Genomic DNA, 24,819 nt, shown 5'->3' with positions numbered 1-24,819 from the left:
TTGAATCATGCATTTCTTTGCTCTAATTTTAAGTGTGAATCTTTTGAGATTTTCATGTTACACAATAGGCTGCTTTTAGTGTCAGTTCTTAAACGCATGGGCTAGAATGTTTATAAAGAATACCAACACTGCTGTCCACTTTCTATGCAAAAGAGTTGGCCTTTAAATTATCATGACTGACTACAAAAGACTCTTACATACACTCTTAAAAGTAAAGGTGCTTAAAAGGTTCTTCACAGCGATGCCATCGAAGAACCATTCAGTCCAAGGTTCTTTAAAGAACCATCTCTTTCTTACCTTTTTATAATCTGAAGAACCTTCTTTCGCCACAAAGAAGCTTTTGTGAAACAGAAAGGTTCTGCAGATGTTAAAGGTTCTTTATGGAAGCATTTAGACAAAAAAAGGTTCTTCTATGACATCGTGAAGCACCTTAAGAGTGTATATGCAGATTTTGTCATAATGTGCAAATACTCTTTATATACAAAGTTTTTTTAAAGTAGCATTTAGGTAAATACTTTTTCAAAATAACCACTTCAGAAAAGGGTACACTATTATGTTTATTTCAATTGCATACTATTTGAAATATTCTAAAACAACAACTGCTTTTGTATCTTGAAGCAACAATGTTAGTAATATTTCACAAATGACTTATACATCCTTCAAAACAAATACCCCTGTGTACCCTACAGTATCAATGAGCATAAAACACTAAAAATGTGTGAAAACTAAAAAAAGTTGGAAAGAAACAAGATATATTATCCAAAACAAACTGTTTTCCAGAAAAACTTTTTACATGTTTATATTTCATCCACACTGTATTTATACATTACTGTAGAATTTTACATTATTTACAAAATATAGATGATTTACAATAATCAGGCAAGATCCACAATATATTGTCACATATTTTGTCACATATATATAGCACACAAAAAAAAAACTTATAACCTAATGATCTGTGATACTGTAAGTGCAAGTTTATGCTAACATTTCAAATATAACATCTTTACGGAAAGTCTTGTTCATCAGTGTTAAGAAGCAGTATAGAAAAAAAAGTTTGCTCAAGCACATTTACAACATCTACTCTAAGTTTTCATAGTTCTTATCAGCCCTGTAAACATGATTGCTAAGGTCTCCCACATCCCTTTCTTTTAATGATCCTACTATATTTGTTTAAGAACGTTAAATTTAGACCCTTTCAAAGTGCTTTCTGGAACCTCTAGATCCATTGCATGTATTTGCAGATGTCTCATTGTCTGTCTGCGACTGCGATTCTGGTCTGACCAGAGACAGGTTTTTTTTATTGTAGGCCACTGAGCTTTTCCTGAAACTCTCTGTCTCTGTTCAAGTCATAATAGGGGTCCTGCATGTCAAATTCTGGGGCACTATATTTCTGATGAGTCGGTATTCTGACATCTCTTGAGGGAGCATCAAGACCATACGTTTTGGCTGCCTTTGTTTCAAAGCTGCATCAGTGTGTAGCTACCAAAATCAACATCAGACCCCAGGCCATGAAAATCAGGGCTATCGATTCCTCCTTTAATTTGGGGGGTTTTAAGATTCATCATTGGAGAGCTGAATTCAAGATCTGTTCCTTCTGGCATGTTTCCTGAGAGTTTCATTTCCCCAGAAAGAGCATCAATGTCAAAGTCTGGTGCGTTCACGTCAACACTGGGTTTCTTGAAATTTGGTCCTTTTATTTTGCCTTTATGGAAATCAACATTCATATCTGGGGCTGTGATATCTGGCTTATGACCTCTGATACTGAAGTCTGAGGAATCAAATTCTGTCTTAATCTTCTGAGCCGAGAGGTCCATTTCAGGTGTCTTTAGATCATACTCCGGTGTCTTTACTTTGGGTGCTGAGAAACCAATATCAGGCATCTTAAAAGCAGGCATTTTAATTTGACCAGATGGCATGTCCATGTCTGGAAGTGTAAGGTCTCTTCTTGGACCTTTAAGATCAACATTAGGACCATGAATGTCAATATCAGGACGATTAATCTCAGCATTTACTTTGGGAGCTGATGCGCTCAGATTAAGGTTGGGCTGATCAATGTCAGCATCCATATTCATATGTGGCCCTTTCAAACCTGACAGGCCAATACTGGGCATCTTTAACTTAGGCATATTTATTTTACCCAAAGGGTCATTAAAATCAATATCAGGTGATATGATATCTAGGTTTGGGCCTTTCAAATCAGACCGAGTTAGATCCATGTTTGGGGTATCGATTCCTCCCTTTACTTTGGGGCTTTTAAGATTCAGCTTTGGAGATTTGACTTTAAGATCAGGTCCTTCTGGCTTGCTGTCTGAGAAGCCCAGTGTTGGCAGTTTAAATTTACTTGAAGGGGCATTTATGTCAAGGTCAGGTGCATTGATGTCAAGATTGGGTGTATTTAAGTCTGGTGCTGTAAATTTACCTTGAGGGGAATCAAGATTCATGTCTGGACCTGTGATATCTGGCTTATGACCTTTAATGTTGAGGTCTGGGGAATCAGAGTCTGCCTTAAACTTTGGAGCTGACAGATCCATTTCAGGGGTCTTTAGATCATAGTCAGGTGTCTTTACTTTTGGCCCTGAGACACCAAACTTGGGCATCTTTAAAGTGGGCATTTTAAATTTTCCAGAAGGCTTGTCAATGTTTGGAAGAGTAAGGTTTGATTTTGGACCTTTGAAATCAGCATTGGGTCCATTTAAGTCAATATCAGGACCACTTAACCCTGCATTTAGTTTAGGAACTGATGCATTCAAATTAAGGTCAGGCTTGTTAATGTCAGCATCCACATTCATATGTGGCCCTTTCATACCTGACACGCCAAAACTGGGCATCTTTAACTTTGGCATATTCAATTTACCAGATGGGCCATTAATATCAACATCAGGTGATTTGATATCTAGGTTTGGGCCTTTTAAATCAGTTTGAGGCAGAGTCAAATCCATGTCTGGGGCATCTATTCCTCCGTTCATTTTGGAGCTTTTGAAAGTCAGCTTTGTATATTTGAGTTTAAAGCCTTGGCCTTTTGGCTTACTACCTGATAACCCGAATTTTGGCTTCTTCAGTTTACCTGAAGGGGCATTGATGTCGAGGTCAGGTGCATTCATGTTAAGATTGGGTGCCTTTAAATCTGGTGCTTTTAATTTACCTTTAGGGAAATCAAGATTCATGTCTGGACCCGTAATATCTGGCTTTTGACCTTTAATGTTGAGGTCTGGGGAATCAATGTCTGCCTTAAACTTTGGAGCTGACAGATCCATTTCAGGGGTCTTTAGATCATAGTCAGGTGTCTTTACTTTTGGTCCCGAGACACCAAACTTTGGCATCTTTAAATTGGGCATTTTCATTTTTCCAGAAGGCTTGTCAATATCTGGAAAAGTAAGGTCTGTTCTCGGATGCTTGAGATCAACATTAGGTCCCTGTACATCAATATCAGGACTGTTTAACCCTGCATGTAGTTTGGGAGTTGATGTGCTCAAATTAAGGTCAGGCTGATCAATGTCAGCATCCACATTCATATGTGGACCTTTCATACCTGACAGGCCAAAACTGGGCATCTTTAACTTTGGCATATTAAATTTACCTGAAGGGCCATTAATATCAACATCAGGTGTTTTGGCATCTAGGTTTAGGCCTTTCAAATCAGTTTGCGGCAGAGTCAGATCCACGTCTGGGATATCGATTCCTCCCTTTATTTTGGGGCTTTTGACATTCAGGTCCGGAGAATCAAATTCTGCCTTAAACTTTGGAGCTGACAGATCCATTTCAGGGGTCTTCAAATCATAGTCAGGCGTCTTTATTTTTGGCCCTGAGACACCAAACTTGGGCATCTTTAAAGTGGGCATTTTAAATTTTCCAGAAGGCTTGTCAATGTTTGGAAGAGTAAGGTCTGTTTTTGGACCTTTGAAATCAGCATTGGGTCCATTTAAGTCAATATCAGGACCACTTAACCCTGCATTTAGTTTAGGAACTGATGCATTCAAATTAAGGTCAGGCTTATCAATATCAGTATCCATGTTCATATGTGGCCCTTTCAAACCTGACACGCCAAAACTGGGCATCTTTAACTTTGGCATATTCAATTTACCTGAAGGACCATTAACATCAATATCAGGTGATTTGATATCTAGGTTCGGGCCTTTTAAATCAGTTTGCGGCAGAGTCAGATCCACATCTGGGATATCGATTCCTCCCTTTATTTTGGGGCTTTTGACATTCAGGTCCGGAGAATCAAATTCTGCCTTAAACTTTGGAGCTGACAGATCCATTTCAGGGGTCTTCAAATCATAGTCAGGCGTCTTTATTTTTGGCCCTGAGACACCAAACTTGGGCATCTTTAAAGTGGGCATTTTAAATTTTCCAGAAGGCTTGTCAATGTTTGGAAGAGTAAGGTCTGTTTTTGGACCTTTGAAATCAGCATTGGGTCCATTTAAGTCAATATCAGGACCACTTAACCCTGCATTTAGTTTAGGAACTGATGCATTCAAATTAAGGTCAGGCTTATCAATATCAGTATCCATGTTCATATGTGGCCCTTTCAAACCTGACACGCCAAAACTGGGCATCTTTAACTTTGGCATATTCAATTTACCTGAAGGACCATTAACATCAATATCAGGTGATTTGATATCTAGGTTCGGGCCTTTTAAATCAGTTTGCGGCAGAGTCAGATCCACGTCTGGGATATCGATTCCTCCCTTTATTTTGGGGCTTTTGACATTCAGGTCCGGAGAATCAAATTCTGCCTTAAACTTTGGAGCTGACAGATCCATTTCAGGGGTCTTCAAATCATAGTCAGGCGTCTTTATTTTTGGCCCTGAGACACCAAACTTGGGCATCTTTAAAGTGGGCATTTTAAATTTTCCAGAAGGCTTGTCAATGTTTGGAAGAGCAAGGTCTGTTTTTGGACCTTTGAAATCAGCATTGGGTCCATTTAAGTCAATATCAGGACCACTTAACCCTGCATTTAGTTTAGGAACTGATGCATTCAAATTAAGGTCAGGCTTATCAATATCAGCATCCATGTTCATATGTGGCCCTTTCAAACCTGACACGCCAAAACTGGGCATCTTTAACTTTGGCATATTCAATTTACCTGAAGGACCATTAATATCAATATCAGGTGATTTGATATCTAGGTTTGGGCCTTTTAAATCACTTTGAGGCAGATTAAGATCCATGTCTGGGGTATCAATTCCTCCCTTTATTTTGGGGCTTTTGAGATTTAAGTCTGGAGATTTGACTTTAAGATCTGGGCCTTTTGGCTTACTACCAGAAAAGCCAAATTTGGGCAATTTCAATTTACTTGAAGGAGCACTGATGTCAAGGTCAGGTGCATTCATATCAAGATTGGGTTTCTTGAAATTGGGTCCTTTAATTTTTCCTTTAGGGAAATCTACATTCATGTCAGGTGCCGTGATATCTGGTGAATCAAACTCTGCGTTAAACTTTGGAGCTGAAAGATCCATTTCCGGGGTCTTCAGATCATATTCAGGTGTCTTTATTTTTGGTGCTGAGAGACCAAAATCAGGCATCTTGAAAGTGGGCGCTTTCAGTTTTCCAGATGGCATGTTTATGTCTGGAAGCGCAAGGTCTGTTTTTGGACCACTGAAATCAGCATCAGGTCCTTGAATTTGAAAATCTGGACCATTTACCCCTGCATTTAGTTTAGGAACTGATGCATTCAAATTAAGGTTGGGCTGATCAATGTCAGCATCCATGTTCATATGTGGCCCTTTCAAACCTGACACGCCAAAACTGGGCATCTTTAACTTTGGCATATTCAATTTACCTGAAGGACCATTAACATCAATATCAGGTGATTTGATATCTAGGTTCGGGCCTTTTAAATCACTTTGAGGCAGATTAAGATCCATGTCTGGGGTATCGATTCCTCCCTTTATTTTGGGGCTTTTGAGATTCAAGTCTGGAGATTTGACTTTAAGATCTGGGCCTTTTGGCTTACTACCAGAAAAGCCAAATTTGGGCAATTTCAATTTACTTGAAGGGGCACTGATGTCAAGGTCAGGTGCATTCATATCAAGATTGGGTTTCTTGAAATTGGGTCCTTTAATTTTTCCTTTAGGGAAATCTACATTCATGTCAGGTGCCGTGATATCTGGTGAATCAAAGTCTGCGTTAAACTTTGGAGCTGAAAGATCCATTTCCGGGGTCTTCAGATCATATTCAGGTGTCTTTATTTTTGGTGCTGAGAGACCAAAATCAGGCATCTTGAAAGTGGGCGCTTTCAGTTTTCCAGATGGCATGTTTATGTCTGGAAGCGCAAGGTCTGTTTTTGGACCACTGAAATCAGCATCAGGTCCTTGAATTTGAAAATCTGGACCATTTACCCCTGCATTAAGTTTGGGAGTTGTTGCACTCAGATTAAGGTTGGGCTGATCAATGTCAGCATCCATGTTCATATGTGGCCCTTTCAAACCTGACAGGCCAAAACTGGGCATCTTTAACTTTGGCATATTCAATTTACCTGATGGACCATTAACATCAATATCAGGTGATTTGATATCTAGGTTTGGGCCTTTTAAATCACTTTGAGGCAGATTCAGATCCATGTCTGGGGTATCGATTCCTCCCTTTATTTTGGGGCTTTTGAGATTCAAGTCTGGAGATTTGACTTTAAGATCTGGGCCTTTTGGCTTACTACCAGAAAAGCCAAATTTGGGCAATTTCAATTTACTTGAAGGGGCACTGATGTCAAGGTCAGGTGCATTCATATCAAGATTGGGTTCCTTGAAATTGGGTCCTTTAATTTTACCTTTAGGGAAATCTACATTCATGTCAGGTGCCGTGATATCTGGTGAATCAAAGTCTGCGTTAAACTTTGGAGCTAAAAGATCCATTTCCGGGGTCTTCAGATCATATTCAGGTGTCTTTATTTTTGGTGCTGAGAGACCAAAATCAGGCATCTTGAAAGTGGGCGCTTTCAGTTTTCCAGATGGCATGTTTATGTCTGGAAGCGCAAGGTCTGTTTTTGGACCACTGAAATCAGCATCAGGTCCATGAATTTGAAAATCTGGACATTTTACCCCTGCATTAAGTTTGCGAGTTGTTCCACTCAGATTAAGGTTGGGCTGATCAATGTCAGCATCCATGTTCATATGTGGCCCTTTCAAACCTGACAGGCCAAAACTGGGCATCTTTAGCTTTGGCATATTCAATTTACCTGAAGGGCCATTGACATCAGTATCAGGTGAGTTGATATCTAGGTTCAGGCCTTTTAAATCACTTTGAGGCAAAGTCAGATCCATGTCTGGGGTATCGATTCCTCCCTTTATTTTGGGGCTTTTGAGATCCAGGTCTGAAGATTTGATTTTAAGATTTGGTCCTTCAGCTTTTTTACCAGAGATGTCAAACTTCGGCAGCTTCAGTTTACCCGAAGGAGCATTTATGTCAAATGTACCTTCAGGAATATCAATATCCATGTCAGGTGCTGTGATATCTGGCTTATGACCTCTGATGTTGATGTCTGGTGAATCAAAGTCTGCCTTGAATTTGGGAGCAGACAGATCATAGTCAGGTGTTTTTACTTTGGGTCCTGACAGGTCAAAATTAGGCATGCTGAAAGTGGGCGTTTTCAGTTTTCCAGATGACATGTCCGTGTCTGGAAGGTCAGTTTTTAGACCTTTGAAATTAGCCTTTGGTCCATCAATTTGTATATCAGAACCATCAAGACCTGCACCTATTTCAGGGTATGCCAGTTTTGACCCCTTCATACTTCCATCATAACTGATGTCTGTATTCTTGTCTCCAGAGAGGCTAAACTTTGGCAGTTTAAATTTTGGTTTCTTGTCATTAATCGATGGTACATCCATATCCATTTCAGAAGAATTAAGCACTGCATTTGGGCCTTTAAAATGTCCTTTTGTTAGATGCATCACAGGAGATCCTTGGGTATTTGACAGTGTAGGATTTGAATCTGGTGCATTAACACCAAAATCTATTTTTGAATCCAGAAATGTTCCACCACGTATGTTGATTTCCCTATCAACACTGGTCAAGTTCTTTGTGGAATGATGAGATGGGACATCTCTTGAAATATTGGGTTTGATCTTTGCTGATCTGAGCAGGTCAGATCCTTGCACAAACATTTTGGAGTCATATTCACCTGTAGAATCCTGATTGTCAAATTCTGTTTCATATGAAGTGTGACGCATTCGATCTGCATTCTCAAGTAAAGCAGAAACATTTACTTGACCGCTTTTGCGGTCAAGTGTTTGGGTTGTCACTGACCCATTGTGTATGCCATGTCTGTTTTCCTTAGGAGTTTTATTTCCTTTCATGTATTTCTTGACTTTAGTATTGAAGAGCCTGTCATAGGAATCTTTCCACACCTATTGAAACATTTGAATTGTAAATGAATGTGTTTGGGGGTTTCATGAGAAAAAAAAATGTGAATGTGCACAGACCTCATTTGGAGCTTTGATATCCAGGCTTTCCAAGCTCTTGCTGGATTTCAGATCATGCTTCGTTATCTCCTTGTCATTATCAATCATCTTTAAAATGTCCACAGCTTCATTCTTCTTTTGTTCATTCCTCTTTAGTTCAAACTGACCACTGGCACCCACAATTTCATCATCTTAAATGGAAATATAATGTAACGTGAAATGTTATCCTTAAATTTCCACCCTATGTTCATGGCAAGCCATTTTCTCCACAGTAAATGTGAACCAGCAATCTAAAGCTCATTTAATACACAATGACATATTATTATTATTCATTTTTTTAATAAGTCAAACCGTCATGTAACTGTACCTTCATGAAAGTGCAGGTCTGTGTATTTCAAACCCTCTACAGACACATTGTCATCTTCAAGTAGCAGGCTGTCAGAGAGGCTTCTTCGAAGAGCCTGCAAGTTACAAGATAACATGGTGTATGTTTTCTTCTTCATATTTCTTGAAATTAAATGCATGTATAGAAAAAAATTTAAACCCGAATTAAAGATTTTTGGTGATAAACATAAGCCTCTGCCAAACTGCGCTACTAATATTTAATTATTATTCATTTAGCATTTATTCCTAATAATAACAAGCACATGAACTTTAAAGTATATTTGATCAATCACACAAAATGTGTACACAAAATATAGTTCAGATACAGATTGGATATAAAAAAACAGAGATATCATACCATTTCACAAGTATATATTTACAGTGAAGATGCCTCCGAATCTCAAACCTGTTGATGCAAAAGAAATGATTGAGTGGCAGCAGGACACCCATGTTTCAGTGCTAATTACTACCGACACATGTAATTGTTAATGGTTGGTCATGATGCAGTGACAGACTTGAACATGTGAACTATGAACATCATTGAATGAAAAAAGCCCTTGCCTCAAAATGAAGCAAGACTGAACAAACAACACTAACATCATTTAAATTTACTTTACACTTTGCCAGCTGACACAAGGACATCTATCGGTGTGCAATTCATCCATAAAGACGTTAATGCTTAGCGAAACATCTGCATTTATCCCACTGGCAGACAGATGAAACTGTGGTATTCAAGGAATTGTTCATGGATAGTGTAACAAGAGGGCGTTAGGAACAGGTTAGACCTGACAAAGGAAACTGTGAACAGCCCTCACCTTGTTAACCACACCCTCTGTATTAAACATGCGTAATCGTAGAGGTACCAGGTGCTCACATGATCATCTGTAAGGGCATAGATTTTGATAATCTGCTCAACTATTTATTAAAATGACTCAATTGTCTCATTTCATTGAAACAGGTTTCAAAAACATCTACAGTATATGATCTATTTAACATGCACTATTTATTAACCTATATATTTACAGTAAACACAAATTACAGGTACAGGACCTAAAAGTGGGTTTCAGAAACATTCTTTTTAATAGAGTAATAGTCAGTAACAGTATTTAGAAAAAATGTGGTCCCCAAAGAAATCATGTTAATGTACACATTCACAACTTTAAATATCTTATAACTGTCCCTGTGCAATTCTTTACACAACTTAAGTGCAGTTTTTAATATTAATACAATAAACCACTCTTAAGTGACAGTAAAAACACAAATAAATCAACATAACCTGTGCGAGTGCTGCATAGTCATTCATAACAAAAACAGCTGGACACCTGCGCTGGCTAAACAACCAAACTTTACTTGAAGTACCATATGGACTGTTTTACGCAACAGTTTATTACAAAGTACTGTTGTAAATTTGAACAGCAAAGAAAAGCCTTACCTTGTATCCAGGGAGCTTTTAAATCCTTGTTCAGTGTCAGCAGTGATAATGTGCCATGCTGAAGACAGTTTTCACTGGATGAGACTGTGTTTACCTCTGTTCTCTTCTCACTGTTTATGGTATTCTCACTGCAGCAAGTAATACACTTGAAGGCTGAACTAACTGGTTTAACCAGGCCAAGTGCATACCTCATAAAGCTCAGCATCACTGCCTGTTCTGCATCGGAGGCAAGGTGACATAACAAAAACAAACCTCTCCCTAATTCTAGGTTGATGGGACAAAATCAAAAGGAATGTTACAAAATAGCGTTAAACTATGCATACATGTACTCCCATATGACTCATACAAGTTGGAAAATGTCCACCTGTACAAGGCGTAGTCACTCACCCAGGTTGTTCTGGGTGGAGACAGCTTTTTACGAGGGTTCACACCTCTAATGAAACTAATTAGGCATTGTGAATTCTCGGAAGAGACAATGCATTCAAACCACACAAATGAACGTTAGAACACAGCCTTCATACCTTAGTTTGCAAGAATGAATTTTTTTTTTTTTTACCTGTTTGAAGAGGTAAAAACATTTACTTCTAAAACAATTCCATACAAATGGGACCGTTTATAAAACAACAAAAATTTTCCCTGATTTTACATTGTATAACATGATAAACTGCAGGTATTTGCACATATGCAGTGGCCATGCATAGGACTCCAACTACTGTACATTCTTAGCTGGAAATACAGTATTTTAAACTTGGTCTTCCCCACCACGTAAGAGTTTCTGGAAAACAGAGTCTTCTTTTTGGCACAGAGCTGCAGGGCTGTCAAACTCCACCACCTTCCCAGCATGCATCACCAGCACTCTGTCAGAGTCCATAATTGTATTCAGTCTGTGGGATAAGAAAGACTGGCTGGGTTTGTATGGCAACAAAATTGTTCTTGAAAAGTGCTTTAACTTAACATGCTACGTTAATTCAAAAGGTAGTCACTACCAGGTGTTTATTTCTATCAACCAAACAACAAGACACCCAAAAACTAAATTGATTAACCTTTCAAAGCAGTGATGAACTCACCATTTTCTAAGGCAGCTTCTCTTAAACCTAATCATGCACTTGCTAGTAATGTTAATGTTACCTAAAATGCTTGCTAGTATGCTTGACTCTTCAGTACAAAGGTTAACAGAGATAATTATAGTAATTTAAGGGGATTAACAATCATAAAATAGTTGCAAATATACTTTTACAACGCGAAAACTATCCACTTGGTTTTATCGAAGGAATGCCTCACAGAACTGTGCACTTTAGAATTGTTTTTAAAAGAAAATCAGTTTTGCATCGCTATAAACAAGTTGGATAAAGAGATTTTTCCCTCTTTATTTTCATTCCATACTCAAAATTCAATTAAAAAAAAATCTAATATAAATCATATGCAAGTATACAGGCAATTTGATACCTGTGGGCGATGGTAAGAACAGTTTTATCTTTGAATTTTTCTCTGATAGTTTTCTGCAGAAGCATGTCAGTGTTATGGTCGACACTTGCTGTGGCCTCATCAATGCATAGAATCTATTGAAACAACATTAAAGTACAAAGTTAAGATTGTTTGTTTGACATGGTTTATGTTGTACTTCAAGTATACATTAGTTTTATACATTAGCCTCTGTAAGCAGAGCACGGGCGAGACACAGCAGCTGCCTCTGGCCCACAGACAGAGACTTTCCCCTCTCTCCAACCTCCGAATCCAGGCCACCTGTAATGGGAGACACAGACAAGGCAAAAAAGAAATGATTATTAAAGACAGCATTTTCTCATGCCCTACATAAATCCTATCAAGTAAGACACAACATTCAAAAGTGTTTGACTCTAACCGATCCTCTGTACTACATCTCCCAGGTGGCATTGCTCAAGGGCATCTAGCAACCGGAAGTCTGGGTGACGGCCATGGGGATCAAGGTTCTCCCGCACGGTGCTGGAGAACAGGAAGGGATCCTGAGGGATGATGGCCAGCTTTGATCTATAGAGGGCAACACAAACATAACAAATTTGTATTATTTGCAGAGACCACATTAAAAACACAAATGAACACATTTTAGATTATAAGTCTTTGTTGTAAGAAATATTTGCAGTTCTTCTGCTGTACTAGTGATTTTTTTTTTGACAATGTGAAATATTAAACTCGTGGGAAATGGTTTGTGGTTAGTAATTTTTTGGTTGTTTTAAATGTTTTTAAGTCTCTTATGCGGACCAAGGCTGCTTTTATATGATCAAAAATACAGTAAAAACAGTAATATTCAGAAATACAGTTTATTTTTTTTAATATAAGTGACCCTGGACCACAAAACCAGTCTTAAGTCGCTGGGGTATATTTATAGCAATAGCCAGAAATACATTGTATTGTCAAAATTATCCATTTTTCTTATATGCCAAAAATCATTAGGATATTAAGTAAGGATCATGTTCCATGAAGATATTTAGTAAATGTCTTACCGTAAATATCTAAAAACTTCATTTTTGATTAGTAATATGCATTGCTAAGAACTTAATTTGAACAACTTTAAAGGTGATTTTCTCAATATATATATATTTTTTCCATATAGTTGTATCTAATATGTATCTAATGCCAAATATTGTCCAATCCTAACAAACCATACATAATTGGGAAACTTATTTATTCATCTTTCAGATGATGTATAAATCTCAATTTCGAAAAATTGACACTTAAGACTGGTTTTGTGGTCCAGGATCACAAAACCAGAAAATGTAATTTATTCCTGTGATAGCAAAGCTGAATTTTCAGCATCATTACTCCAGGCTTCAAATCACTCTAATATGGTGCTCAAGAAATATTTCTGTTTATTATCAATGTTGAAAACAGTTGTGCTGCACCTGGTTAATATTTTTGTGGAAACTGTGATCATTTTTTTAGGATTCTATAAGAAATAGAAAGTTCAATAGAACAGCATTTATTTGAAATAAATATCTTCTGTAACTTTATAAATGTCTTTACGATCACTTTTGAAAAATGTAATGCATCCTTGTAATAATAATAATAATAATAAAAAAAAAATCACATTGATGTTACTAAGAAAACCATCAAACATTGGTGACTTAACCCTTACCGCAGGTTACTAAGTCTGACTGAGCTGATGTCGACTCCATCCAGCAGGATTTGACCCTGGTTCAGCTCCACCATACGGAATAGAGCGAGGAACAATGAGGATTTCCCCGAGCCTGTACGTCCTACAATGCCCACCCTCTCACCAGGTAATACCTCCAGGCTGACCCCATCAAGAGCGTTAGGCAAACCTGGCCGGTACGACAATACAGCACCCACAAACTCAACCCGGCCCTTTTCAGGCCACGATTCTAGAACCTGCAGATGTAGAGTTTTGTGATACGTTTTGTGTTACATTCTGAATAATACACAGGGTCTCACAACCTGGGGTTTGCTATAGAAATACAAGCAATACTCCAGATCTTGAAATAAATAAATAGGCCATCCAAGATGTATATGAGTTTGTTTCTTCAAAGAAACATATTTGGAGAAATTTTACATTACATCATTATATGCTCAGCAAAGAATCCTTTGCAGGGAATGGGTGCCGTCAGAATGAAAGTCCAAAAACATCACAATAATCTACAAGTAATCCAAAAGCTGCGTGTCTATTATAAACAAATCCATCATTTTAACTTCAACTGGAGAAAGCAATATTATGGATATGAGGACTCATATTTTAGCTGTATGCAACAGCTTACGTATTGCAAGTTAAAAAACATCTTAATAATGGATTTGTTTCTTACAAACACGCAGCTTTTCGCTTCAAAATAAATTCATTGATGGACTGGAGTGGTGTGGATTACTTGTGAATTATTGTTATTTTTTTCTCAGCTGTTTGGACTCTCATTCTGACGGCACCCATTCACTGCAGAGCATCCATTGGTGAGCAAGTGATGTAATGCTACATTTCTCCAAATCTGTTCTGATGAAGAAACAAAAAAAGTTTTTTCAGCAAATTTTAAATTTTGTGTGAGCTATTCCTTTAAAATATTCTACCAAAAAAGCTGTGAAACTCTGTTTAATCACACTTGGTCTTGATTCAGTTTTTGGGGCAAATATATCACTCCTCTAACCTCAGTGCTGGCTTCTTGAGGCTCCTGCGGGATGTTGGTGGAATACTCCTCTGTACGCTCTATGCTCACCAACTGCATCTCTGTCTGCGCAAAGCAGAAAATCAGGCCTGACAGCAGATTGGTGATGGACAGTGCATAGGACAGAGACAGACCCACCAGCCCTGACAGAACAGAGAAGAGATTTTAGCACAAACTTTAGACCATTTTGAAGGCCTTATGGCTGAACTGAACGCCGATCTTCTAAAACTGGACAATAATGTGATAAAGTTAGGTTTCGTAAACGTTCCATAAGAGACCAGTAAACTACATGTGAATCTATCTGCACAAGACCATAATAGACATGTTTTTTCAAATAATTTCAGATGAGATGTTGCTTTGAAAATGAGTTAAGATACAGAGTTACCAATCTGGCACAGATCTATTTTCTAAACTTTTTTAAATTTATAATTTACATTCATTTAGAATTTCCCCAATAGTTAACATTCTCAATGCTCTGTTGACCGTGGCTGTCTGAAGCTAAAGATTCTAGTAAAGAGCACCTGCTAAATGCCTTAAATGTGAATTTACACTCTAATCTCATTAAGAGGCTAACCTGGGTCGATGGATTTGAGCTGATGCTGGATCACAGCGATCACACTGATACTGGTTACAACAGTGACACCGATCATCTGTAGCCGAATGTCCAGCCACTGCATGGCAGCATTACTGTTAAAGAGACAGCGCTGATTCTGTTCCAGACGCCTCTCATTCTCCTCCTCAAATCTGCTCTCAAACACACAAAAATAGTTTTATAAAGCATTGCAATCACTGTCAAGCAATCATCAAACTTCAGGTTACATGCAACATTTATCTCGGTGTCATCAAGTAGATGTTGATTAGTATTGAGGGAACTCATTACACAATAACAACACTGTGTTTTTTTAATCATCGAGTTATTTAAAACAATAAACAAACAATATTTGTATTGTAAAGGGGTGAACCTCACTGTCAGTAAAATGTTCAGCTCATATTTCACCTCAAAGTCAAATGAGAAAAGACAGCATAGTACAGGGGAAATTTGCATAAAAAATGCAATAAGTCAGAAAAATAATGAATAAAATAAAGCCACAATGCAACAAAAAAAGCTTAATTTTCTTTATGCAAAATAATTTTTACTTAACTTTTTATTGGACTGAAATATGACCCAGACATTTCTTTAAAGCAAACATTAAATGGAAATGAAATGATTTGAGTACAACAGTACAGCTAGTTTTCAGACCTGGTAGTGTGTCCACTGGCCCGCACTGTAGACAGGCCGCTGAGCGTTTCGGAGAAGTGTGAATAAACTGGAGAGAGCGTGAGGCTACACAGACGTTTCAGCTCACGGGACGAGTGGCGATAAAAACACTGAGTTTGGTAGTAGAGGACTCCCAGAGGAAGTAAAGGAAGCAGTACCCATGGCAGCCCATAGCTCATCACAAGCAGCATCCCGAGCAGCCCAAACACATTGGCCAGGAGAATGTTTAAGACAAAGGGGAGAGAGTCGTCCACACTGTAAATATCCGAGGAGAAACGATTCAGGATGCGACCCAAGGGTGTAGTGTCAAAAAATGTCATAGTGGCCTAGAATGGAAGAGGCATATGAATAATGTACTTTATATTAAAGTTTTATGTTCTTACACAACACCAAAAGAAGTGACATCTACATCTTTTTTTTTCTGTTTAGCAATGACTTTAAACTATCAAACAGTGCTGTGGTTCATTACCTTTAGCACACTGGACAGCAGTCTCTTATGAATGACAGTCGCAGCACAGATTGCTCCATAAGCAAAAAGAAAGGCTCGAGCAGCTGTAAAGACGGTGTTTGCTGCCGCCAGAGATCCATACACGGTCATGTAAAACTTCAGCTCAGAGCTCACATTCCCCGAAGTCTCTGAACCAGGTGCGTGAAACCTGATAAGAGTGATGGAGATAATCTAATCAACACAAGTTGAATGAGCTGCAACTGTGGCACAAGACAGAAACAAAACGTCAGCAAATTTCTACCTAATATCTACCTAAAAGAGAATGTTACAAGGCATTAAATAAGTTTTTTGGCATAGATATAAATGAGATATCCTGGCTCTGTTTTTGTGTGTCAAATAAAAGCAGTATTTTGGAACAAAAAAAACATAAAATCTAATGCTATGGAAAAGCATATAACGTTCTGCCTATTTAAAGGTGAAATAATGATTTCAACTTTATTTTTCTGTTAATTTATAGTTCATACTGTATATTAGAAGATTGTTTTGAAAGAAATTAACACTTTAATTCAGCATGAATGCATTAAATTGATGTAAAGTGACGGTAAAGATATTACAGTAATGTCTGCTTCAAATAAATGCTGTTCTTTTGAACTTCCTACACATTGAAGAATCCAGAAAAAAATGTATCATGGTTTCCATAAAGATATTAAACTGTTTTTAACACTGATAATAATCAGAAATGTTTCTTGAGCAGCTAATCAGCATATTAGAATGATTTCTGAAGGATCATGTGACACTGAAGTAATGGAGTAATGATGCTGAAATTTCAGCTTTGATTACAACAATCAATTACATTTTAAAATAAATTAACAGTTTAACAAATAAATTTCACAATATTATTATTTTTATTGTATTATTGATCAACTAAATGCAGCCTTATGCTCTTTAAAAAAAAATCGTACAGACCCCAAACTCTTGAACGGTAGTGTAATAATAGAAAAATGAATAATTACATGATTAAAATCATTTAATGAAACGTCTAACTCACATAAGTCTCTCAGGAGAGAGAAAGGTCAGCATTAAGAGTGGATCAGCTGACAGTGACACCAGCTCAGTCGTATTGTCCTTCAAATGGGAAATCCAATGAGAAAGCCACCAGTCGGACACATTTTTGGAGGCTGTTTAGAACAAATCCAAGTAGTTATTGTAGTGCCGTAGTGATATTTTATAATACATACAGTTCTTAATACCTTGCATTAGAAAAAGGGAGAGCAGAACAGCCACAGCCATGCATCCACCCACTGCCCTCCAATAGGAGCGGTACACAGCCCAGGACAGCTTGCCCATTTGCTTCTGCTCCTCCCCAAACATCTTAAGCTCTGCCTCTAGCTCCGGCTCATTGGCCTCCTCTTCCTCTCGGCCTACAGCATCTGAGAAAAAAGGTTTATTTGCATAAGTTCACGGACATGGTTCACTCATTCATTTAAAAAGCATCCATACCTTTCTCCTTAGCATTGCTGTTGTTCTTGCAGTCTTTAGGGGCTTTTACCAAAGAAAGAACTTCCTTTGGCGTCCCTTAACCAAAAAAAAAAAAAAAAAAAAAAAAAAAAAAAAAACCAATCAATGCATCAGTAAACTCCCAATTTCTATTTAAAGAGCCAAGAGGCCATGCTTTGTGAAAGCTAATACCTGTTTTTACAATCATCCCATTGTCCATCAGCACCACCACATCTGCCTTATCCACAAACTCTATCCGATGAGTACAAAGAATTCTGGTCTTGTTCTTGAGGATCCCCAAGATGCATTTCTCCATGAGGTGGTGGGCAACATCAGCATCCACAGCTGCTAAGGGATCATCTAGCAAGTAGATTTCTTTATCCTGAAATATGAGAGAATGTACCATAAATACACACATCATATTTCTGCCCCAACCTGTATGAACTCTCTGTCTGAGCATCAATCTGAGATTTAAAAAAACCTTGTACCATATAAACAGCCCGGGCCAAAGCGAGGCGGCTTTTCTGTCCTCCGCTCAGAGTAACACCATTCTCTCCAACCTCGGTCTGATCGCCACCAGGCAAGATCTGAACAAAATACTTTTACACAAGGAATTCATGGGAAAACCTGCATTCAAGGATAGTTAAATATACACCTACATTTAGGTCATCAGCAAGGGCACAGGCCTCAATCACCGCTTGATAGAACGTGCTGTCAAAGTCCCTGCCAAAAAGAATGTTGTCCTGTACTGTTGCATGCTGGATCCACGGCTCTTGAACAGCCAGTCCAAATCCCTGCTCTCTTCCCCGAACAAATACTTCCCCTCCACTCCTACGCAAGACAAAACCACAAAATCATGAACAATGTGAAGTATGTACACCTTTAAAGCGAAGTGCATAATTTATGTTGCACTTGCGGCAAAAATAAAATATAAAAATTATCAATATATATAAATATCTAAAAATCAGAAAAAACACCACCATTCAAATGTTTGTTTGTTTTAAAGAAACTGATACTTTTATTCAGCAAGGACATTGATCAAACGTGACAGTAAAGAAATGTATATGATTTCTAATTCAAATAAACTCTGTTCTTTTGAACGTTCTATTCATCAAAGAATCCTGAAAAAAATGCATCACTGTTTCCAAAGAAATATTTAAAAAATGCATCACTGTTTCCAAAGAAATATTTAAAAAAAAAATGCATCACTGTTTCTAAATAAATATTTAAAAAATGCATCACTGTTTCAAAATAAATATTTAAAAAATGCATCACTGTTTCCAAATAAATATTAAGCAGTACAGCTATTTTTAATATTAATATTAAGAACAAATGTTACTTGATCAGCATATTAGAATGATTTCTGATAGATCATCACAAAAGTAAATGGCATTTTATTTTTAAAATATATTAAAATACAAAACAGCTATTTTAGATTGTAATGGTATTTCACATTATTGCTATTTTATTTTATTTCTGATGGAAAAAAAGAATGCAGTCTTTTGAGCAAATTTCTCTTTTTTTTCCCACTAGATTGTCTTTTTTGATCCAATGCATCCACACATCAGTGTCAGGCGTACATCACCCTTGCAGTAGTTTTCTTTAAAAAAAATGTAATCTAACAGACCCTAAAAGTGAATGTATATAGTTTTCCTTTAAAGAGTAACTTTATACATGTATTATAAATCAGTACCTGGTAAGCTCTCCTGTTATGGCAGCCAACAGGGAACTTTTCCCACAACCAACCTTTCCCACCACAGCCACCAGAGAGCCCTAGAGCCAGAAACATTTACAAACCTATACACTTTTTCATTATTCAAACTGATGACAAAATATTTGAAGACACATTTGAAAACCAACTCTGAAAGGAGACAAATATATTTATGTTAATCATGGTGAAACAATTAATCTTTTGATGGTCCACTTAAGCACAAATGAATGGCGTATTGCTCTTGCTGCAGCACATACCCTTTTAATGCTGAGATTGAGTGCATGCAGATAGAAGCTGCGTGGTGGTGACCCATCCTCTGTCTCGTCATCAGGTACACTGACAGAATCATGTTCCTCTGACTGCTTCCAGGAAAAACTCGCCTGGTCCATCTCAACAGCAGACAGAGGGTCCTCAGGACACACTGCAGAAAAATCATGACTGATATAAAATGCACTAATTAAATGCAATTATCAATGTTTTATGCAGATTATTAATTGAATGAATTTGCCATGCATAAAGATGCAGCAGTCATATAACAGTTTCATTTACCATTAGATGAATTTCATAACTGTGTTTAAATGACAAGTCATAAGAAAACAACAAAAGCACTCAAATCTTGTAAAAAATTAAATAAACTAAAAGAATGAAAAAGAGCCGATGATAAATAACAGTACAGCCAATGAGAGAAATGTAAAACAGCACCAGACTTTTGGGTTGTGCTTAAAGTAATAGTTCAACCAAAAATTAATACTTGCTGAAAATGTATTCACCCTCGGGTCATCCAAGATGTAGATCCCTTCATGGGAACAGATTTGGTGAAATTTAGCATTACATCATTGGCTGATAAATGGATCCTCTGCAGTGAATGGGTGCCGTTAGAATGAGAGTTTTTTTTTTAGAACACCATAACGATGGATTTATTACAAACACACAGCTTTTTGTTTCACAAGATGTTAATTGATGAACTGGAGTGGTGTGGATTATTGTGATGTTTTTAGCAACTGTTTTGACTTTCATTCTGACGGCACCCATTCACTGCAGAGGATCCATTGGTGAGCAAGTGTCGTAATGCTTAATTCCTCCAAATCTGTTCCCATGAAAAGACAAACTCATCTACATCTTAGTAAATTTTCAACAAATGTTCATTTTTGGGTGAACTATTCCTTTAAGTATGCACTAGTTTTAACCTTGCAGAAACAAGTCAGGTACCTTGACTGTAATAGACGGTGAGGTCCTGATCCTGTAGTGTGAGGAAGCGCTGAATACGGTCCAAAGACACTTTGGCTTCTAGGGTTCCATTCAGCACCCAGGGGAAGGCATTGAGAGGCAGAATGAGCATCCCCACCAGAGCCAGAGTACTGAACACCTGCCAAACAAAACATAAAATGCGATATTTAGCAATTCAAAAATATTTGAAAAAATTTTCACAGAGAGTGAACTCTGTTCCCTTTTTTCTCCAGGCTCCCTTGATTTAAAGGGACCTACACACCTTTGCAGCGGTGAGATTGTTTCCCAGCAGGACGTATGTGATGAAGGTGAGAATAGAGATGACCACGGGCAGAGCAGCCCAGGTGTACACACACACAGCATCCAGGTACTTCAGAAGTTTCAGGTGATGTAGCTCTTTTTTTCGGGCCTCCGCAATCTTTTGAGTGAAGTGCTCCTCCCAATTATAGTACTTCAGGACCCGAATCCCAAAGAGGATCTCCGTCATTAGCTTAAGACAAAAAGATATCAGATATTTAATTACCCAGAAGCTACACTACTGATCAAAAGTTTGAAGTCGGTATGATTTTTTTAACGCTTTTGAAAGTAAAATATTGATTAAAAAAAAAAAATATATATATATATATATATATATATATTTTTTTTTTTTTTAGATTTTTTTTATGACTAAAGTTCTAAAGAACAGCATTTGAAATAGGAATCTTCTGTAACATTATAAACATATTTACTGCCAATTCTGATCAATTTCCTTGCTGAATAAATTTCTCTCTCTTACTGACCCTAAATGTATTAAACAGCAGTGTATTTACTTAAAGCCAAATTAAAAGATGTATTAACAACATTACAGATTGTGGAATTAACATATTCACACCTTCACTCTTCCATCCTTGTGTAGCAGCATATGTTTATTGTTTTCCAGAATTCGGGATGCCAGGACTTTATTCAAAGGCACGAGCAGGACGGCCACGCCCACTCCGCCCAGAAAGGCTACGCCCACTTGTAGGTAAAGCAGGTAAAGTGCGAGGACAAACTGGAAGGGAAGACTCCAAACCTCATGGAAGCTGTTGAAGAAATTCACCACCCGGTCCGTGTCGGTGCTCATGAAGTTAACCACCTCACCCATGTTGAAGCGAGCCAGAGCGGACGCGCTGACTTTTAGGGTTTTGCTGTAAATGGTGGAAATCACAGCAGCCCGGGCCTCCAGCGCAACCTTTGATACTTCATAAACAAAGACGTTCCTCAGTACGGCAGCAAGAAAGGTACTAGCAAAGAGCCCCACAGAACACCACACACCCCTGCTCAGTGGCGCCCCCTCTGTCTCCATGAAACCCACTAATACACCGAGAAGCAGGGGTCCTGCAAAGGCTAGCATGCTTGCTACTAACTTCAACAAGCCTAGAAGGTAGTAGCGCACACCAAAGGCCTTGTGCAACACCTGCAGGAGCTTGACATCACGTTGTGCTCCACCTTCACACATCCTCTCCGGCTCGGCCTCGCTCCAATTGTTGTCCTGCAGGTTTCCTCTCAGAAGTCGATCCTGTCTCTCAGGTCTCTCCAGACCTCTCGGATGGAGGCATTTCTGCCAGCACTGGTAGAACCGGAGAGTGACTGCTTTGGTACGTAGCCGATGTGGCAGCTGGAAGACGTCACATGGTTTCTCCAGCTCTCCACGTTTACCTCGTCTGAGTAAAGGGTTCAGCCAGAGGTAGAGGAGTCTGGACAGCCAGCTGCATCCATCCTCGGCTACGGTCACCCCTCCATCGGGCTCAAAGGAGACGATTAATGGAGCTACGTCTTCCGCATTACAGGACAGAAGGTCTCTTTGAGTTCTGTAACAGGGGAAAATATAACCCAGCAGGTAAACCAGCACCAGAGCAGCCCTGGTTACCGTCAGAGCTAGACGGACAACCAGCAGTGGCTGTGAGACTCCAAGTTGATTGATTTCTTGAACATAAGCGGTGAGGATAAAACCTAGATTAGGGATGGAGAGAATAAGCAGCACAGGAAGCAAAGCAGGACCGCGAGTTCTTCTGTACATGGACCTTTGTAACGCCAAAACGGCCCCAAAATGAATCAACCAGGCCAGTACGCCACATCCATCGGCTAAAACGTCCAGATATATGCCTGGGGCCTGGGGCTCAAAAACCAGGACCAAGTCTCCAATAAACAAGAGAGCCATCAGCAAGGTCGACACGGCCCTGAAGCCCCAGCCAATGGGAAGGGAGGATACAATATGGGTAAGTCTGTGGGTAACAAAACAAGGATTATTAAAAAAAAAGATCATTTGAAAACGTGTTATGGTATCATGAACATAAGGAAAGTCAACATGACATGCAACCCATTTAAAAATCAATAATCTGATGTATTTCTAACCATTGACTAGATCATGAATTCAAAATGGTCAATTGTTTATTGTCAATAATTTAGTGATGCATGAAGCACACCTGACTTTCAAAACAATCAGCTTTTGGTCATCACAGTGAATCCGTGTAATCAACTTGAACCCATAAAAAAAATATTTTGCCCTTTCGTGAAATTCCCAATTGCATGGATTCCCACTCAAATGAATATTTCACCCATGAAAAATCATCGAACAACAGTCTTTACGACCATACCTATAGATTTGAACACATACACACTCGTTCAAAAGTGTGAGGTAAAATATACTTTTTTTTTTGGAAGGAAATGCTCACCAAGGCTACATTTATTTGATCAAAAATTCAGTAAAAACAGTTAAATAATGAAATATTATTACAATTTTAATATAACTGTTTTCTATTGTAATATATTTTAAAATACAATTTATTTGGGTGATGCAATGCTGAATTTTACTCCAGTCTTCAGTGGCACATGATCCTTCAGAAATCATTCTAATACGCTGATTTGCTGCTCAGGATTCATTTCTCATTATTATCAATGTTGAAAACAGTCGTTCAAATGCTTTGATGAATAGAATGTTCAAAAGAACAACATTTATTGGAAATAGACCCTACAATGTTACATGTTTTGTGCTACATGATGTGTTTACTGCCACTTGTGATCAAATTAATTCATCCTTCCTGAGTAAAAGTATGAATTTCTTTAAATATATACAATTCTATATATATTTCAGTACATGTTTTTTAAGTGGACTTCATATAATAGCTTTACACTCACCTGGGCACACTAATGTAACAGGCACTAGTGATAGCGATAGCAGCATGTGACAGTGATCCCAGCAGAAGCTGGTTGACACAGGGACTGATGGTGCCATTCTTCCACACTGGAAAAGGATTGTCCACATTAGTGTGACAGAGCTCTGATATGAACTCAGCTGCTCCAAACACATCTGTACTTCCCTCCATGGTCTTCAGAAGACCCCTGAGGGATGAAATACGGTCCTGGGAGGAACGAAAAAAGATTTGGATGTTAAATAAATAATGGGTGTTTGCCTTTTATGTAAAGCACTTTGAATTACCACTGTGTATGAAATGTGCTATATAAATAAACTTGCCTTGCCTAGTGAGCAGCCTACCTATACAGCACTTTTGAGCAACATAGGTGTTGCCCAGGTAGGCAGTTCCCCAGGTTTTAAGACGCAGCCTAAATATATTTTAATTAATCTGTGCAGACGGCAGTTCGTTTAACTTTCTTAGTTGCTAGATAATTTTGCAACCTTATACTTTGTAGGAAGTTTTTGTTAACGTTTATGGTGCAAAATATCGCGATTTCTGCTTCTTACCTGGGATTTACCGGCAATGTTATTATTCTCCAGGCATCTCTCACTTCCGCGCGGAGCGTGAAGCCAAACACTGCGAGGGCGCTTCAAACTGCGGTGTAGTGTAACTCCCCTTCAAAATAAAGGTCAGCATCGTACTGCACACCAACCCTGCGTCCCAATGTGCATACTATCCACCCTATCTGCCCTAAATACAGGTGCATCTCAGAAAATTAGAATATGGTGAAAAAGTTCTTTTTTTTTGCTTGTAACTTATTTCAAAAAGTGAAACTTTCATATATTGTAGATTCATTACATGTAAAGTAAAACACTTCAAAAGTTTTTTGTTTTAATTTGGATGATTAGAGCTTACAGCTAATGAAAGTCAAAAATCATTATCTCAAAATATTACAATATTTCCTAAGATCAATCAAAAAAAGGATTCGCAAAACAGAAAAGTTCAAGTTCTTTAAAGTATGTTCATTTCTGCACTCAATGCTTGGTCGGGGCTCCTTTAGCACAAACTTTTTCACCATATTCTAATTTTTTTGAGATGCACCTGTAGTATTGAAAATTACTACTATCACATAGAATTTAGGATGGATAGTATGCACATTGGGA

The 24,819-nt window shown here is 38.1% G+C and overlaps 2 protein-coding genes across 3 annotated transcripts; both read right to left on the bottom strand.

The window, feature by feature from the left end:
- Positions 1-544: 544 nt before the first annotated feature.
- Positions 545-10,339, bottom strand: LOC306857184 (uncharacterized protein). 2 transcript variants are annotated; one of them, XM_079396971.1, is made up of 6 exons: positions 10,219-10,339; positions 9,602-9,668; positions 9,145-9,192; positions 8,770-8,863; positions 8,424-8,593; positions 545-8,348 (listed from the first exon to the last, which is right to left on the bottom strand). In XM_079396971.1, exons 3-6 carry the CDS (start codon positions 9,145-9,147, stop codon positions 1,461-1,463), a joined length of 7,155 nt encoding a protein of 2,384 aa, XP_079253097.1. In that variant the 5' UTR covers positions 9,148-9,192; positions 9,602-9,668; positions 10,219-10,339; the 3' UTR covers positions 545-1,460. The 2 variants fall into 2 exon arrangements, with proteins under 2 accessions (XP_079253097.1, XP_079253096.1); XM_079396970.1 differs by lacking the exon at positions 9,602-9,668.
- On the bottom strand, positions 9,769-24,318 carry LOC306857185 (ATP-binding cassette sub-family C member 10-like). Its single transcript, XM_079396972.1, has 22 exons — positions 24,223-24,318; positions 23,658-23,881; positions 21,373-22,744; positions 20,764-20,991; positions 20,484-20,640; positions 19,532-19,695; positions 19,257-19,336; positions 18,223-18,394; positions 18,052-18,150; positions 17,756-17,945; positions 17,567-17,641; positions 17,317-17,496; positions 17,115-17,244; positions 16,088-16,274; positions 15,601-15,944; positions 14,935-15,104; positions 14,343-14,503; positions 13,331-13,584; positions 12,080-12,225; positions 11,864-11,961; positions 11,665-11,777; positions 9,769-11,102 (listed from the first exon to the last, which is right to left on the bottom strand). Exons 2-22 carry the CDS (start codon positions 23,843-23,845, stop codon positions 10,961-10,963), a joined length of 4,650 nt encoding a protein of 1,549 aa, XP_079253098.1. The 5' UTR covers positions 23,846-23,881; positions 24,223-24,318; the 3' UTR covers positions 9,769-10,960.
- Positions 24,319-24,819: the final 501 nt, after the last annotated feature.

The sequence above is a fragment of the Barbus barbus genome (genome assembly GCF_936440315.1).
Source record: "Barbus barbus genome assembly, chromosome: 37".
Classification (NCBI taxonomy): Eukaryota; Metazoa; Chordata; class Actinopteri; order Cypriniformes; family Cyprinidae; genus Barbus; species Barbus barbus.
The sequence above is the reverse complement of the archived record's forward strand: the minus strand, read 5'-3'. Positions and strand labels throughout refer to the sequence as shown.

Excerpts from the sequence above, each read along its gene's own strand:
- LOC306857185 (XM_079396972.1), bottom strand. The coding sequence starts at position 23,845 with ATGGAGGGAAGTACAGATGTGTTTGGAGCAGCTGAGTTCATATCAGAG. Across the intron at positions 17,946-18,051 it reads TGGCCCGGGCTGTTTATATG|GATAAAGAAATCTACTTGCT; the intron begins GTACAAGGTTTT and ends CTCATATTTCAG. Across the intron at positions 17,642-17,755 it reads TGGGATGATTGTAAAAACAG|GGACGCCAAAGGAAGTTCTT; the intron begins GTATTAGCTTTC and ends TTTTTGGTTAAG.
- LOC306857184 (XM_079396971.1), bottom strand. Across the intron at positions 8,594-8,769 it reads AGACCTGCACTTTCATGAAG|ATGATGAAATTGTGGGTGCC; the intron begins GTACAGTTACAT and ends TTTCCATTTAAG. Across the intron at positions 8,349-8,423 it reads ATATCAAAGCTCCAAATGAG|GTGTGGAAAGATTCCTATGA; the intron begins GTCTGTGCACAT and ends ATGTTTCAATAG.